At 36.7% G+C, this 18,885-nt stretch overlaps 1 protein-coding gene across 1 annotated transcript in view; it reads left to right on the forward strand.

The window, feature by feature from the left end:
- The window catches only part of PI4K2A (phosphatidylinositol 4-kinase type 2 alpha), a 57,084-nt gene that overhangs the window by 2,400 nt on the left and 35,799 nt on the right, over nt 1–18,885 (forward strand). The window contains exons 2-4 of the mRNA XM_077125668.1: nt 6,035–6,235; nt 9,435–9,566; nt 9,853–10,006. Of these exons, the coding sequence (XP_076981783.1) occupies nt 6,035–6,235; nt 9,435–9,566; nt 9,853–10,006 (487 nt within the window). The remainder of the gene's footprint in view (nt 1–6,034; nt 6,236–9,434; nt 9,567–9,852; nt 10,007–18,885) is intronic.

The raw sequence follows: 18,885 nt of genomic DNA on the forward strand, positions 1-18,885 counted from the left end.
CCACAGAGTCATTCTAGCTAGTATTGTCATCTTTGGACCTACTCCAAATGTATTTATAATTTGTTATAGTATTTAACAAATGCTTACATAGTACTTGTTATATGCCAGGTACTCTCATAAGTGCTTTGGAAATAATAGCTTAGTTAATCCTCATGACCACCCTCTGAAGTAGAGACTGTTATTATCCTCATTTACAAATGAGGATATAAAGCACAGCGAGTATAACTAAATTTGCCCAAAGTCTTACAGCTAGCCATTTCAGACAGAATTTAGATCCAGGTAGTCTGACTCAGAGTTCATACCTCTAGCCACTATGCTCTGCTGCCTCAAAGACTTAATTTGTCAATTGAATTTCTGATTTTTGCTTTCAGTCACTGTATTGGTTAGGATTGTCTGGCTTTGTGTGATAGAACATTTAAAATAATAATGCCTTGAATAAAAGATCATTTATCTCTCATGCAAAAAGTCTACTGGCTACTCAAGGCTGGCATTGCATTTTACTTTAGAAGGCTCAGGCTCCTTTTGTTCTCTTTCTATGCAGTGCATCAGCCGTCATCATGACCCAAGCTGGCTGCTAAAGCTGCTTTTCAACCAGTTAGAAGGAGAGGGAGAGCATGCCTCCTCCCTTTAAGGACACTTTCTAGAAGTTGCACTGACTCTTCTGCTTGCATTTCATTGTCCAGAACTTAGTAGTACCTGGGAACTGTTATTTTGCTCTACTAAAAATCAGAAATCTTCCATCCAGAAAAGAGTGGGAAACCGTGATTGGCAGCAGTTAATATGCCAGTCTCTGCTGCAGCTACTTATGGAGTTTAGACATTGTCTTAGTTTGCTAAAGCTGCCAGAATGCAACACACCAGAGATGGATTGGCTTTTAATAAGGAGATTTATTTGGTTAAAAATTTATAGTTCTTCAGAGGAAAGGCAGCTAGCTTTCATTTGAGTTTCTCTGTCATATGGGAAGAAGGCACACGGTGACATCTGCTGGCCTTCTCTCCTGGCTTTTGGGTTCCAACAGCTTTTCCCGGTGTGATTCCTTTTTGTAACTCTAAATGTCTGGACTGAGTTATGAGTGCTGAGATGAAGTATGCTGAGCTGCTGAGCTCTCTTTTGACCTCGCTCTTTTAAGCCTCCAGCTAACTAAATTAAACCTCACTCATTGTGAAAGGGATCCCCCTTAGCCGACTGCAAATGTAATCAGCCATAGGTGAATTTCACAAACTGATGATTTAAGTCCACAGAAACAGAACATTGGACATCATCACTTGGCCAAATTGACATCTGACCCTTACTACCACAGAGTTCCAAAAAGTTTCTTGAAAATAATGATCCTGTTTCCCATTCTCAATTTAGGATGGTTTCTCCATAAGGATGAACAAGTAAGAGCCTGGAACAGTTAGATGGAAAGTGCTAGATCAGAGGCCAAGGTGGAAAGTGTTCAGATTATCCCTCTTCACTTACATCTCTCTACTACAGGACTCTTATCATGCTCCCTTACCTGAAGAAATATTTTTTCAGCATCTTTTGTTTTGTGATTCATAGCCAGTATGACTGGATGTTTGTATTGCCAAGATTCACAGAAGCAGATGACTAGCTAGTTTATTGAGAGGATTAGATGAGATGTCACATGCGAAATCTCTGGCATAGTGGGAGATCCATTAAGGTTTTTTTTGTTTTGTTTTGTTTTTAAGCTATATGCCCATTTACCTCTGTATTATACTTTCTTGTATACATGACATTTAATAAGGCAAAAAGTGGTAGTATTTTGAGAACACACTTTCATAGCCATTGAGAATAATAATTCACTAGATAGTGCTAAATGGTGTTTGGGGTACTTTAAAATTTTACACAGACATTGCCCACAGGTTCTAGGAACTTGCGTTTGTATCAGTGATTTTCTATCTCTTAAAATACTTCATCTACCAAGAGTTCGTTAGGAAAATAATAGAGCATTTTTCAAAAAACAAAATTGTTATAATATTACATGTGCTTCCAATGACCTTCAAGAAACACTGTGTTCTACTTGGTTGAGAACCACACTGGTAGCCATTGTCAAATAAAGAATCTAAAACAGAATGAAAAAGTTATGCTAAAATGTTAAGAGACAGTCAGATTTGTGTATCATGTGTAGATGTTGATGTTGAAATTTTAATCATCTACCATCTATCAGAGGAAGCTGTCCCAGATCACAGGTTGTAATGGGTGAGGCAGGTTGGATTGATGGCAGAGGAATGGAAAGCTAAAAATAACCTAAATCTCTTTCATTACATTCTGTCTATTTGGACCCCATCTTCTTTTAGAGTTCTCATATATTTGAAATAGTCCCATCCCTCCCTTTTATAAGAGTTAATATGTAAATAAAGCTTCTCTGCCTAAATACCTAGATAAAGGACTGCTGTTTCCCTTTAACCTCTAGTACAGTAGTTTTCAAGGTAGTCCAGGGTCCCTATAGCTCTTGGAGACCCTTTTGGGGGTCTACAGGGTCAAAATTATTTTCATAATAATGCTAAGGCTGTATTTGCATCTTTTTAGGACCCAAGTCTTAGGAATTGATGTGGGTCCTGAAACTAGCCAGAAAGTGGCCTTTTGCTTTCTGGTGCTGTCCTATTTTTTATCCTTAATTTCAGAAACTGAAGCTGCCTTAGCTATCTGCACCTCATCACCTTTGTTAAAAGAGGTATTACTAAGTGGAGTTAAGGAAAGATGTTTTAAAATCTTGGCATCAAGCTGAGGCTTTCCCCAGGATGTAATGAAGGAATTGAAAATATGTTAAAAGAAGAGAGAGGGTGGTGAAAAAAAGATAGGCAATGGCCATTTTCTATCTCAACTGAATACAGTGAGTGTTTTTCTGTTTGAGTAGTTTTAGAGTTGTTCCCTATGAATGAAGAGTATTCTTGATAATTCAGTAACATGATTATGTGAAGTGAACATTAGCTTTGGAAATTAAGCTAGAAGCTGTTTTATGGAAGGTTTTCCAAAGGAAACCTTGGAGAGTACTTGTACATTATGTTGTCTTGCACAATCTAGGTACTGAGCAAATGTTAACAAAACTGAATTGAACTGAGGCCTAAATTTAGTCCTGAAAGGTACTTTTCCCCCCTCTGTCTGAATGCTATTTTGTCTACCCTTTTCTTTCCATCATTCTATCAACAGGTGATCTGTGTGAATTTTAATTACCACAAATGGCAGTCTAAGTAAAAACTGCTTGCTATATGCAAATTCAGCATCAAGACAAGTTCTTTAACCCTCCCCCCCCCCCCCCAATAGATTACCAGCCTTTAGCCTATCCTGTTTAGAAATTTTGGGACTGCCCCTCCATCCTTCCTACCCTACCATTCTCCTGTTTGTCCAGTTGAGACAGTATTCCTTAAGGAAACCCTACCGTGCCAAGATGCCTTAGTAACCATAATTAATAATGCTTTTAGAATTGATGAAGTACTTTCTGATTTCCTTAATGGGGGAAGAAATTGAGAAGTTTGAGAGGTCAGTCTATAAATGATGTGTTGAACTCCAAGTTCTACTTTCTTTAAGTTCATGTATTTAAACAACTCTAATATTTTCCTTCAAGTGGAAATATTAAAGTCTCAGCCCTGGTATTTTTCAGTTCTCTGGTAGTAGAAATGTCCTGGTTGCCCTTTTCTTGGGAACCAGGTTGCTGAGCTCCACATTGTGCCTCACTTGAACTGACTGTTGAATTCTGAGACTTGCCTCAAGTTGTCTTGTAGTTTCGCTGCCCAGGTCCCTGGGAGTTACAGTGGACATGTCAGACATTCTCTGGGTGGCAAACCCATTGCTACTCCTGCTGTGTTGTTCAGAGATTGGCGTTCTAGTAGAGCAAAGACAGGAAAGTAATTAATTTATGCCTCTTGCTAGATTCTTCGGATAAGAAAGTAACTCTGGAGACATGTGATATGAATATATGCACTTTACTTTTCCAGTGAGCAATAAGTTTGTTTGTCTTTAAGAGGAAATCATTCCTTTTTGTAGGGAGGAGGAGAGTTTCATATGTCTCTTGTCCTCTCATATCCTTGCAAGTCTTTGTGAAGAAACTGGCCTCAAGATTGGCCATTATTTGTTAGAGACATGCATCCATCCAGTTCCTAATATAAGTACTTCCTTAATGCAGGCAGATGAGTGTATGTTTTCTGCTGTGACTTGCCAATCAGGAAGTGATACGAACAGGAAAATGTCCTATGACACAGACTAGCTTGAGTTGACTGTAGGATGTGGGCTGAGGGGAGAAAGTCATATGATAAGAAAATGAATCGCTTGAGTTGCACATTTGTTTTTCTTCCCTTGAATTATCAGCTCAGGGAATGGTGGGAGTGAGATATGTAAAATAACCTCAGAGGCCTGACTGGTCTCGGGAGAAAAACTTTTAGGAGGAGGGCTGTATTTTCTAGGTTGCAGCAGCATCTCATATTTCCAAGGATCTTTGAGCATTAAGTTACTGTGAGCTAGAGAAGATGGATTTAATTTTTGTGGCATCTCATGTCCTGGGCTCTTGCCTCTTAAGAATACTTAGAAGAGAACCTCATTCTAACCAGGGAGTAGATTACTTTTCCTGCTTTAATTTTCTTTTTGTATGCTCTCTTAGTTTGTATCATTCCTAAACTTTTTTGTTGTTTTGGAGAATTTGTAGATTTACAGAGGAATCACGCATAAAATACAAAGCTCCTATATACCGTCTTATTAACATCATGCATTCGTGTGGTACATTTGTTACAGTTCATGAAAGAATATTTTTATAATTGTACTATTAACTGCAGTCTGTTGTTTACAGGTTTCACTGTGTTGTACAGTCCTGTTTTTAAAATTTTCATTCTAGTAACCTAAATACAACCTAAAGTTTCCCCTTTTAACACATTCGAAAATGTAATTCAGTGCTGTTAACTGTGTTGGCAATATTTTGCTATCATCACCACTATTCATCACCAAAACTTTATGATCAACCCAAATAGAAATCCCCACCCCATCCCCTGATAACCTCTATTTTAGATTCTGACTCTATGAATTTGCTTATTCTAATAATTTTATATCAGTAAGGTTATACAATATTTGTCCTTTTGTGTCTGGCTTATTTCTCTCAACATGATGTCTTCAATAAACTTTTCATTTCATTTCATAATGAAAAGTTGCCATAAGCCACAGGGTTCCCTCTAGCTTGTAAGGGGAAGATACCAATTCAGTATGCAGCTAAGAGACCCACCGGTAGAAAGAGCTTTGACAAAAGAAGGTGCCAAGTCTACATTCATAAACTTTTCATTTCAGTTTTGTTAACACCCAGGGAGTGAGATAGTAAGACTGATAGATGAAATCAGCTGTTGAAGGAATTTTTTTAATCTCACTCCATAATATCTTTCTTACTTCCTTTCCCTTGATAATTTTTTGTCTTCACATAATTGATATAGAGCAACAGTGTGTATGTAGGTACTTGAGGTGTTAGAGTTTAGTTGTATTACATTTCTGGAATGTCGTTGAAGAAAGGTTCTGTGGGATAAATGGGATAAAGGATAATATATGGTCCATGATTGATTAACTCCTTACTGTTTTTTTGAAAAGATTTCTTTAGACCTTTTGATATTTTCAATGTGATGCTATATCCTATTTGGGAAGGCAGGAAGCATCACTCTTATAAGCATAAGATTGCTGCCAGTGACTTGAGAGCTACCACTGAGATGACTTCTATATTTTACTTTCAGAAGTGTAGGCATCCATTTTCCTTGTTTATTTGGGCATTATGTTAGAGGTTGGTACTGATATGAGGAAAGGGAAGTTGAGAAGAGTGTAGTGGAGTGAAAGAATGAGTAGACTTGGCACCTTCTTTCATCAAAGCTCTTTTACTGGTGGTTCTCTTAGCTGCACTCTGGACTGGTATCTTCCCCTTACAAGCTGGGGGGAACCCTGTGGCTTATAGTAAGTAGGGAGTATATGCCTATGTCTTTTCCTTTCCTTCTTGATTCCTGCTGACTTGGTCTATGGGCTCCTTTAGTTGACTTGCCTTCAACTTCTCCTTTTTCTTTTGTCTGTGTAGAGGATCATTGCTGTATTCAAGCCCAAGAATGAAGAGCCATATGGGCATCTTAACCCTAAGTGGACCAAGTGGCTGCAGAAGCTGTGCTGTCCTTGTTGCTTTGGCCGCGATTGCCTTGTCCTCAACCAGGGCTATCTCTCAGAAGCAGGGGCCAGCCTGGTGGACCAAAAACTGGAACTGAACATTGTGCCCCGTACAAAGGTAAGTGACCAGCCTTATTGCCGGGCCAAAGTTTTCCTGAGACCTAAACCAGTACGTGTTAGTGGGACCATGAGGTCCAGTGAGAGCTATTTATGCCCTAAGCCTGGGGTTCTTAATCTTTTTTTCTGGCAGGAAGAGGTTAGACTCATGATTGGATCATCTAATGAATTCTGTCCTCTGAAAGATACACATAAAATTTTTGCATACCATTTCAGGGCATTCACAGACTTTTTGCACATCTGTGAGTTCCCTGGGTCTTTGGATCCTAGATAACCCCAAACTGGTTAGAAATCTAGGTACTTTTGTGGCTCATCTCTTGGACATCTGAGCCATTCCAGGCTTTAGATATCAGTTAAATACTCAAGCAAGTTTCTGCCAAGGAAGACTCTAGAATGGGCTGAGGGTTAGGTCTGAACCCTTAAGGGGACTAAGATGGGATTCTCACCATTTTTATGCTATGAAATTCTGGAATTCATCCTAACACATCAAAATAAGGGTCTAATTTCCAGGCTGATCCAAATTTAGGATCTTTTTTTTTTTTAATTTTTAATTTTTTATAAACTTGGGATCTTAACCTTGTATGTGTTATAGGCTCAGTTGGGGTTCTCATGAGGGGTTTGGACCATCTCCCCTAGAAAAACGTGCTTAAATACAGAATTGAGTTGGATACAATTCAGGAAGTTTACTGACCCTAGGTTAAGAACCTCTGTACCATAGGATGTCTCCTTGGATCCATGAAACTTTCCAAGGGTTATAAGAGAGAGGAATATGCTAGTCAGCATATGAACATTTAAGGATTTATGTCGTCCTCCACCAAGTAACAACTGAATGGTGAAACTCTGATCTGATGTCCTAAAGGCTATAGTGGTATCTTTGTAGCTTCAGTTAGGAGGTATGGGATTCTCTTTGAAAATATGATCAAAGCTATTGATGCTGTTCCCAGGAAAATAAAAACAAAACACCTATTTACAATCATTATTTTGCCTATAATTTCAAGGAGATGGTTCATAGACCAGTTGAAGTCTATCCATTGACCCCATAAGGACCATGGCATCTAGATTAAAAAGCTCTACTAGAGGTTTTCTGTGAGGGCAGAGAGATTGCTCAGCAGACTGTAACTCCCCTTCAAACTTTTTTTTTCAGGGTAGTTTAGAAGAAAATGTGATTGTAGTGCTTATAGATATTTAATCTTGTCTGCTCCTTTGCCATTAAACCTCAAACATTAAACCAATTAGTTTGTAAGTTTGTAGAAGTCATGGCCCATTTCTTGAACTTTTTTTCTATTTTCAGCACCTAGCAAAGTATTATAGTAAGCATTCAGTTAGTACCAGCTGAATCAATGAATGAATGTCAAAATATGAGAAACCATACCAAATATCCCCAACTTCAAGTTTTTGAGAAAATGTCTGACCAGGTTTGTAATTTCCATTTAACTTCTAATTCACTCCCTGGCCTTGGGCAGCACATTCCTTTCCTTTAAGCTATAGTTTTCTCTCTGTGTGCAGATAGTTAAATAGCATACTTTGAACATCTTTATGATAGTTAATGCTCCTAAGATCTCCTGCCCAACCTGAAATCTTGCTATTAGGCCCCTCCTGGATTCTAGAAACTCTTTTAAATACTCCTTGCTCATCACTCTGTAATTTCCTTCCTTTGCTAGGCCCCTGGCCCTGTGACTGCCTGCTCTGCCCGTGCTCCTGGAGTGCAGTGCCTAAGGATCAGAGGGTTCAAGTTTGAATTCTGGCTCTGCAGCTTTTTATTTGGATGATCCTGTACAAGTCACTTAACCATCCCTGGGCTCAGTTTCCTCACTGTAAAAGCAGGGATATAAATAGTTCCTATTCTGATAGGTGACTATCAAAATCACATGCGATAATCCATATGAAATATGTAGCACAGTGCTTGGGATAATGTAAATGCTCCATACTTTTTGGCTTGTGGTATTGCTGTGAGATGTTGTAATCATTAACAATGCCTCACAATCCCTTTCTTCCCCATCTCTGGTCTTCCACTTTCCCAGTTAGAAAACCTTAATATGGCCTGAGAATCTTTGACATCAAAAATCAGCAACAACAAAGCATTTATCATCCGTGAGACCGAAATGAGACAGAACTTTGCAAGCTTAAGATATAGCTGCTGGAGAACAGTGAAAAGTCTCTTCCTTCCCAGCCTTCTCTACCCTTGTGACAGTTTTCCATCTAGTTGAAAAGAATGTCTGTCACTGTAGAAATGGGGCTCACATTGTGATGGAGTTTCAAATAGGCATTAATTCTCACTCACTAGCTGTCTCTGACAGTGATGGGAAGGGGTGAAATATTGATGGCTCATTTAAAAATATATTTTGAGTAAGTAATGTCTGCATGTAGTACAAAATTCATAAAAGGTACAGAAAAATAAACAGAAAAAAGTCATTCAAGTGCCCTCCCATTCTTGTTTCCCAGCTACCCAGTTTCCTTCCTCAGAGACAGCTGTTATTACTAGTTGTTATTAGTTTCTTGTGTAATATTCCAGATATATATATATATATGCACATAATAGCAATCTTTTAAAAATTAAAACCAGTTTTAATGTTGGTTTATTTTTTTGAACATTGTACAAAATTCAGAAGGAAATAAAAGGATATAGAGTAAATTATAATCTTTTTTGTCTGGTGAAAAAATATGCCTCTCTTAGGCAGGAGGTTTCCTCATGGGCAGCATTGGGTTGTCATCTTCTAACCCAGGTGGCTGTATTAGTGAGGGTTGTTGTCACTCTAACTGCTGTATCAACCTTTCAGTCTCAGTGATTGACTACAGTAAGAGTTTCTTACTCATGTCACAGTCCCATGCCAGTTAAGGTCTGGGTGGCTCTCTTCCAGGTAGCAACAAGGGATCTACGCTCCTTCCACGGTGTGGTTCTGTCATTTCACGACCCTTTATTACTAGCTGCACAGATAGGGGAATGTGAACTAATGATGATGTGGGAGATTTTAGGGGCCAGGCCTGGAAGTGATGTATATACATCAGTTCATCAACATTTCATTAGCCCAAGCTCATTGTATACCCTACCCTAGCTACAAGGAAAGCTGAGAGATACATTCTTTTTTGTGTGTGCCCTGGAAGAGAAAGAGAATCAATGGGCATCTAGCTATTCTCTGGTAAAGTAGTGTGGTTCCTAAAACTTGACTCTAACCTGGCTCCCTCTTCTCTTTCTGCTGTAGGTAGTGTATCTGGCCAGTGATACCTTCAACTATAGTGCCATTGACCGAGTGAAGTCCAGGGGCAAGCGGCTTGCACTAGAGAAAGTGCCAAAAGTTGGGCAGCGGTTTAACCGCATTGGGCTACCTCCAAAGGTATACAGTGTGGTTCTACACCTGTGTGGTTTATTAAAGGTGGTATGTGATGATTTATGGTGGCATAATCGTTCAAGTGATGAAGCATGATTCCTACAGACTTGCTTGAATTTGTATGGGTGCACCTCTTTTCTCCTGTACTTGAAAGGAAATGAAGAAGTACAGATCTTAAAAAGTTCCCCTTCTCTGGTTTAAATTCCACAGTATCTTAGTGGATACCCCAAGGCCTGGGGCTTTTAGGCTTGAGCTGTAGGGCAATACTTGTGTTCCTCTCTCTTGGTTGCAGGTTGGTTCATTCCAACTCTTTGTTGAAGGCTACAAAGATGCAGACTACTGGCTGCGACGTTTTGAAGCAGAACCACTCCCTGAAAACACTAACCGGCAACTACTGCTACAGTTTGAGCGGTTGGTGGTGCTGGATTATATCATCCGCAACACTGGTGAGCAGCTGTGGGTGGTCCTGAACCCTGATCTGGCTGTAGTGAGGCAAAGGCTTGGGAATCAGAGTACCTTGTCTGGAAGAGTTTTTCCTAAGTCGGAGGCCATGAACATTTGAGAAGAGTGTGGGAGAATATCTTCCCAAGTCAAGCTTTGTTCAGACACGTGATTTGTAGTAATCAGGTATAGTGAGGCTTGGAGCCAGTATTAACATTTTATCTTGGTCTCAGACAGAAGACACTTGACTCTTGGAAAGTTCTGCGAAGAGTTTGCGTATCCTTAATCTGCAGTCACTTATGTAGCATCAAGGCCCCTCACAGAATAGTTTTATCTTTTTCTAACTTCTTGAGGTGGATCCTTAGATAATTGATATTTAGCCTTTCTGCTTTTCTCATAAGGCTTAAATTTCGTCTTAAGCCTGGCTCAGCTCTGTCCTATAATTTTTTTTATTATTGTAATTAGTTCAACATATTTTTAAATTTCCATTGTGTTTTCTTCTTTGACCCATAGCTTACATAAAAGAATGTTTTTTGACTGCTCATTATGGAAAATTTCAATGATAAACAAAATTAGAGCAACGTAATAAACCCTCATGTACCTACTCCCAGCTTCCTCAGTTATTGCATAAAGCCTCACTTACTGCCCTCTCCATCCCCTGCTGGATCATTTTAAAGCAAATCCAAGACATCTAAAGACTTTTTTCTTTTAGTATAACTAATGCCCTGTCAGTGTTCCAAGTAGTTGTTTTTGCTTTTTTTCCCCTTGCCTTTATTTCTTGAAGAAACTAGGTTATTTGCCCTGTATAACTTCTACACTCTGAACTTGGCTTATGTATCCCCTATGTTTCATTTAATATGCCCTCTATCCTCTATGTTTTCTGTAAACTGATAGCTGGATCTAAAGACTTGATCAAATTCAGGTTTGATATTTTAAAAAAAACCTTTCATTTTAACAAAGAGAACCATTGCAAGATTAGTGTAAGGAATTCCCATGTATCCCTCACTCAGATTTTCTACGTTTTACCACTTTTCCCTTATTGTTCTCTCTCTCTCTCCCACTCCATACACACGTACATATATATGTATTATATGTGTCTGAATTTTTTTTCCTGAATTCATTTGAGTGTAAGTTGCAGACATACTGCCTTTTTATCTCTAAACACTTCGTTATATGCATTTCATCAAAACAAGGACATCTCTTACATAACTGTAGTACAGATATAAAAATCAGGAAATTGGTATTGATGCAATGTTATTATCTAATCTCTAGACCATATTCCAATTTTTTCAGTTTTCCTCATTTTGTCTTTTATAGCAAAATAAAATTCTGGGTGATATGTTACATTCAGTTCTATTATTCTTTTTAGTCGTTTTTTAAAAATTTGGAGTAATTCCTCCATCTTTCTTCATCTTGCATGCTTGCATGACATTGATATTTTTGGAATTTACAGGCCAGTCAATTTTAGAATATCCCTTGATTTGGATTTTTCTGCTGTTTCTTCATGATTAGATTTGGGTCATGCATTTTTTGGCAATAATAACAGAAGTAATTATTTTTGGTGCATTAAATCAGAAGATACATAATGTCCCATTACTGGTGATATTAACTTTGGTCAATATGGAATCTATTAGATTTCTCTACTATAAACTTGTTAATTGTCCCTTTGTCAAGAATATACTTTGAGTCTATGTGATTGTCCTGTTACACCTCAAAATTTCATTCACCAATTTTGGCATCTGTTGATGATTCTCATCTGAATTATGGCATACTATGAGGTATGCCAAATGGTGATTTTTCTAATTCTGTCATTCCTTCTGCATTTATTAGTTGATAGTCTCCTATAAGGAAGTGCTTTCCTTTCTCCCCTTTTATTTACTTATTTACATTGGTATGGACTCATATTTAATGGGTTATAATCACTTACTGTCATTATTCATCTTGATGCTCAAATTGTCCTAGATTTGGCTAAAGAAAATATATACCATCATTCTTTGAGCACTTCCTTTCTAGCACGACAAGATATTCCTGGTTCATTTGTATTTTACCAGTCCTAGCCCTGGAATCAGCCATTTTTCCAAGGAGCCCTGGTTTTTCTAATTGAGAATTGTTATTTACAAGCCAAGATCTAGGTGCTAGGTGTTCTCTTTGTTACTGGAGTATCATTGCTTTTGGACTTCTTGGTGGACTGAACTAAGTAACATGTGTCTGTATACACATACTAATACATACATACAAACACAGCAAAATCCATTTCTGTATATATCTACGCTAAAAACCATGAATTCGTATTAGTACCTCCATTTCTAACCCAACACCACAGGGTCCTCTCTACTCTCTAGCCTTCTTACTTTCCATATTCATACTTTCTGTCTCTGACAAGCAAACCTGGCTCCCATTATTCATGATGTATCTTCTTATTTGCTTAAACCTAGAATATGCAGAAAGTATATTCATAATTGCTTATAACTTAACCTTTGTAGGTATTTAGTTTGTAAAAACTGCCAGAGAAGCAGTGTGATGGTGGTTCAGTGGCAAAGTTCTTACCTGCCATACCGGATGGAGACCGAGGTTTGATTCCCTGTGGCTGCCCATGCCAAAACAAAAACAAAAACAAAAACATGGCCAGAATGCAATATACCAAAAATGGAATGGTTTTAAAAAGGGGAATTTATTAGGTTGCAAGTTTACTGTTCTGAAACCATGAAAATGTCCAAACTAAGACATCTAGGGAAAGATACCTTGATTCAAGAAAGTCTGGTGGATCCAAAACACCTCTGTCACCTGGAAAGCCACATGGCAACATATGCTAGGTTTCCCTCCCAGCTTCTTGTTTCATGAAGCCCCCCCTACCCCGGGGAGTTTTCCTTCTTAATCTCCAAAGATCTCTGGTTGTTGCTCTCTGTTAGTTCTCTTGGCTTTAAGCTTTTTCCAAAATGGTTCCCTCTTAAAGGGCTCCAGTAAGCAACCCTGCCTTGAATGGGTAGAGACATATGTTTCTGTCAGTTCTGAGGCTTCTGTTGTTTCTCTAGGCTCTGTCATTTCTGGTGGCTCTGGTGGCACTAAAGCTCTTTCCACTATGATTCCCTCTTCAAGGACTCCAGTAAGCAACCCAGCCTTGAATGGGTGGAGACACTTCTCCATGGAAACCATCTATTCAAAAATTACGACCCACAATTAGGTGGGTCACATCTCCATGGAAACAATCAAAAAAGATCCCACCCAGCAATATTGAATGATGATTAAAAGACATGGCTTTTCTGGGGTACATAATAGCTACAAACTGGCACAGTAGGGAAAATAAAACATTGAGTTAGATTTCAAAATTTGTATTTTTTTGTGAAACATTCAGGATTACAAAAGTCAGAATTATACCAAAAATATCCAAATTTTTTGCATGAATACTTCATTTGTATTCTGTCTTTACTATTCCAACATATCATGAGGCACATAATATTTAATTATGTCTCTTTTTGTAATGCGTGTGATGGGTTCACCTTTTTTCAGCCTAATCCAACTTAGATATTTTCATCAGCATTTTACCAACTGGTTTGGGTAGTCATTGATGATCTATATTTATTATTTTGTAAGGAGCTATAAAATGGTGATTTTTAATTCTATCATTATTTTTGCATTACTAGCTGAACTTCTAAAAAGAGGAGTTTTCCCTCATCAATTATGATAAGATAGGATAAATACGTGATTCTTTCCCTTTATTTACTAGTTTTCAGATTAATGAGTTAGTGTGCCAACAAATATCCATATATGGCTAATGAGGTCTTTTTTAGGTACATTAATTATTTACATATTTATAAGTATTTGTGGTACATCAGTTTGTTCCAGATTTGTTTAATACATTTTGTGCCTCAAACCTGAAGTCAGCAAGTTCTCTGTGGAGCTCTGTTTCCTGTTAGTGAGAAATTATATTTAGATACTACAATCTGGGCATTAGGGATTCTCATTGCTGTTGGGTTGATTATTGCTATTAGGGCTTTTCAGTGGAGAGAGCTAAGAAATACTTTTTTTTTAAGAGAAAAGTTTATCATAAATTTATACTAGCATTTCCATTTCAGATTTCAAATTATATTATTTTGACTTAACTTTTTTAATTTTATATTTGTATATCTTTTCTATTGTGCTCTTTTCTAACAATATTAAGGTAATGTTTTTCTTTATTAAAAAATATGCATGTACTAGTTTCAAAATACCAATACTAATATTGCTATCAATATGATTACTGGATACAGTTGGAGATTTCTCTGTAATTATTTTTGTCATTGTGATATATTCTGTTAGGGTTGTATATTCCAGTCACAATTTTTTTGAATCACTTAAAATATTTCTTAGTGGATAAGTCACTAATTTGCTATATAATTAGTTTCATTTTATTTTTGATTTTTAGGAATTGTTTTTTTCTCATTTTAATATAGTTTTGTCTCATAGTTGTTTAAAACATTTATATTCCAAAGACAAAACCATAAAACAGGCTACACTTAGAGAAGTTTAACTTCCATCCCTGTCTCCTTCAAACTGTTTTGTACTTTTTGCCCATAGGTAACCATTCTTATTAGCATTTGTGCTATCCTTCCATTAAAAATAAATAGAACCAAATATATTGTGTTTTGCACCCCCCTCCAGTGACAATAGCATCTCACTTTTTTCAGTGTAACAGTACATCCTAGAGAGCACTCTAACATAGCAATACATAAAGATTAGAAGAATATTTGTATGCAGATAGGAATTTTCTAGCTTTTTGTTTTCTTTTAATTTCTAGCTTAATTACTCTTTGGTCAAAGAATATGCTCTATTATTTCACTCCTTTAACCTTATTGAGACTTGTTTTATGGCTTGTCTATTAATCAGTTTTTATAAATGTTTTATATGTGCTTGAACAGAATGTATATTTTGCAGTTATTGAGTGCAGTGTTCTCTATATGTCAATAGGTTAACTTTGTTAATTGTATTGTTCAAATCTTTTCTGAGCTTTTTTTTTTCTGGTTGTCAGTCATGAATTTGGCTTTGATATTTCTCTTTATCTATTTTGAGGTGGTGATATTAGTTACATTCAAATTTGGAATTATGTCTTCCTGGTATGTTTTATCTTTTAACATTATGAAATATTCTTTATCTATGGTAATGCTTTTTCTTTACAGGGTCTCTTTGATATTAAAACATTAGCTTTATTAAAAGTTTGCATTTATGTGCTTTTCTGTCCTTTTATTAATGCTTTCAACCTTTCTGCATCATTATGCTTTTGGGAAATAGTTGAGTTTTGTTTTATTTATCCAGTGAGACGTTGTTATATTTTAATTAGAACATTTAATTAATCTATAATAGAGTTATGGATATACTTGAATTTTCATCTAACATTTATTATTTGCTTTGTGTGTTTTCTGCTTATTTTATGTTTCTCCTCCACCCCCCACCCCCCTTCTGCATGGCCTTTTCTTCTCTCCTTTCTTGCCCTCTTTGGAATTATTATTATTATTTTTTATTATTTATTTATTTTTGCGTGGGCAGGCACCAGGAATTGTACCCAGGTCTCTGGCATGGCAGGTGAGAATTCTGCCACTGAGCCACTAATTGTACCATCCAAAAAATGCTTCCTATTTTTTTTTTTTTTTTTAACTTGGGCAGGCACCAGGAATTGAACCTGGGTCTCCAGGCATGGCAGGTGAGAATTCTGCCGCTGAGCCACCATTGCACTGTCCTGGAATTATTTTATTTTATTTTTATTTATTTATTTAACTTATTTAAAAATTTTTGTTAATAAAACCAGTCAACATACAATATGAACATTCTTAACATATGAAAAATTATTTAATTTCTTTCCTCTATTAGCTTAGAGGTTGTATACTCCTTGTTTTTTGTTTTACCCTAAAGATGACCATATAAATCCTTGATTTCTCAAAATCTTATATTAATTGGTACTTTTACTATTTTCTCAGACAATGCAAAGACCTTAGAAGCCCTTAGCTCCATTTACTCTTCTGTGGACTTTTTTTTTAATTGAGCTATATTATTTATTCACATGCCATATAATCATCCAAAGTGTAGAATCAGTGGTTCACAGTATTATCGAATAGCTGTTCATTCATCATCACAATCTAGTTTAGAACATTTTCAATACTCCAAAAAAAAATAATAATAAAATAGAGGTTAAAAAAAACACCCAAAACATCCCTATTGTTTATTTATTTTTTCTTTTTCTTTTTTTCCTTTACTCCTCTGTCCATATACTGGATAAAGGGAGCGTCATTTACAAGGTTTTCATAATCACACAGGCACACCTTAAAAGCTCTATAGTTATTCAGTTATCTTCAAGAATTAAGACTGTTAGATTACAGTTCAACAGTTTCAGGTATTTCCCTCTAGCTACTCCAATACACAAAAAATCTGAAAAGGGATATCTATATATTGTATAAGAATAACATCCAGAATGACGTATTGATTATTTGAAATCTCTTAGCCACTGAAATTTTATTTTGTTTCATTTCTCTTTGCCCCTATTGCTCAAGAAGGCTTTCTCAGTCCCATGAAGCCAGGGCCAGGCTCATCCACGGTAGTCCTGTCCCACATTGCCAGGGATATTTATACCTCTGTGAGTCATGTTCACGTGAGTCATTATGTCACGGGGTAAGGGCAGAGGGTTCTCCTGTGGAATTGACTTAGAGAGAGACCACATCTAAGCAAAAAAAGAGGTTCTCTGGTGGTGACTCTTTGGCACAATCATAAGTAGGCTTAGTTTCTCTGTAGGGGTAAGTTTCAAAAGGGCGAAGCCCCAGAAATGAGGGCCTGGCCCTTCAAATTGGCAGTCCCCAATGCTTGTGAGTATATAGGTCTTCCCCAGGTGAGGAAGTTTAACATTTCCACCTTTCCCCCAGTCCCTTAATACTGCAAATACTTTTCAATCTTCTGCTCAGATTACTCTGGGATGTATTGGGGCATCGCACCAACCTGTGCAAACCAACAAGATCTCACTCCCTAATCAAGATTTTGTGTAATTATGAAATGTTCGAATAAACTGACCATACAAGTTAAATTAGATAGTGTGCTACCAGAGATACAAATTTTGCACCAATTATCTCTTCCTTTGGTCTCACATTGAAGTTAAAGTTTTAAAATATGGTTACTACCAGCTTTTACCCTGTAGTCTGATTTACCTTAGTCCTACACAGATCAGCTTCATTCGTATCTCTAGTTGAAGTCTGATCACTTTTTCACTGTTGTTGCTTAATGGGGTATTGTTGACTTTCATAGTTATAGAACTGTAGCTCAAAGTCTTTGGTGTCAGACAAACATCCAAAGTTCCAGGAAACAACCACATTGTCCCCAAGTAGCTCAGCATCTCAGAATTTAGAAATAGCAGTTATAACTCCAAAATAGATGTGAGTGTTGTAAGATGCTTTCAATCTAGGAACCTTTACGATTGGTTTTCATCTGATAACCTATGCTCTCGAATTCAATTCTCAGACTTTCCAGATAATAGTTAGTCTATATTAGTGAGGTATTATAATATTTATCTTTTTGTTTCTGGCTAATTTCACTCAGCATACTGTCCTTAAGGTTCATTCCCTTGTTGCATACCTTACAACTTCATTCCTTCTTTGTTCAGTAGTCCACTGTATATATACACCACAGTTCCTCCTTCCATTCCTCAGTTAATGTACCCTCAGGCCACCTCCATCCTTTGAAAATTAGGAACACTGTGCCATAAACACCAGTGTACAAATGTCCATTCCTATCCCTGCTCTCAGTTCCTTTAGGTATATACCTAGACACAGGGTTGCGAGATCATATGGCAGCCTCACCCCTGTGGAGCCACCCACTGTTCTCCAGAGGGACTGCATTTTCTGCAGACTTTTATACTATTGAGTTCATGTGTTTTAATTTTATATATGTTTATGTATAGATACATATGTATATATTTGGGTATATATATGCATATATACATAATTTCACAAGACAGTATTACCATTAGTATTGTTATTACTGTTAATATACTTTTTATTATGGAGAATTTTGAATACAAACAAATAAGCAGAATAATTAGCCTGCCTGTACTTGTCATCTCAGTCCCAGCAACCATCATAGCCAGTCCTCCTTCATTCATACCTCCTTTAACCTTCTCTTTTATTATTTTAAAGCAAATCCCAGATAAATTTTCATAATTATTTTAGTACAAATCTCTAAGAAATAAAAGCTTGAAAAACCATTATGCCACTATCACATCTAAGCAAAATTAACAATATTGATGTTGTTACTCATTTTATTGCTCTTTATTCCTTTTGCACCTCCACCGTTCTGTTTGAGATCATTTTCCTTTGACTTGGAGAAATTTTTTTTTAACTTTTTAAGAAATTCTGTAAAACATACAAAGCAAAGAAAGGAAAAAACAATAATATTCAAAGCACACTTCAGCAAGTACTTACAAAACAGATCCCAGAGTTTGTCATAGGCTACTGTTCTGTCACCTCAGATTTTTCCTTCTAGCTGCTCCAAAACAGTGAGGCTGGGAGGAATACTAACATAGTGATTTGGCAGACATTCTCTTTTTTAAAAATTTTTTTTTTTATTAATTAAAAAAAATTAACAACAAACAAAACATTAAGATATCATTCCATTCAGACATTCTCTTTTGTTAAATCCCATTTTCTCTGTCACGCCTCATCCTTTTTTTAAAATAAAAAAATTTTTTATTGATATATATTGTATATTTACATACCATGTAATCATCCAAAGTGTTAATCAGTGGTTTACAATATCATCATATAGCAGTGCATTTATCATCACAATTGAATTTTTTTTTCTTTTTTTGTGAAAAATAACATGTATCCAAAAGCAATAAATTTCAAAGTACATCACAGCAATTAGTTGTAGATCA

This window comes from Tamandua tetradactyla, chromosome 13 (genome assembly GCF_023851605.1).
Source record: "Tamandua tetradactyla isolate mTamTet1 chromosome 13, mTamTet1.pri, whole genome shotgun sequence".
NCBI classification, from domain to species: domain Eukaryota; kingdom Metazoa; phylum Chordata; class Mammalia; order Pilosa; family Myrmecophagidae; genus Tamandua; species Tamandua tetradactyla.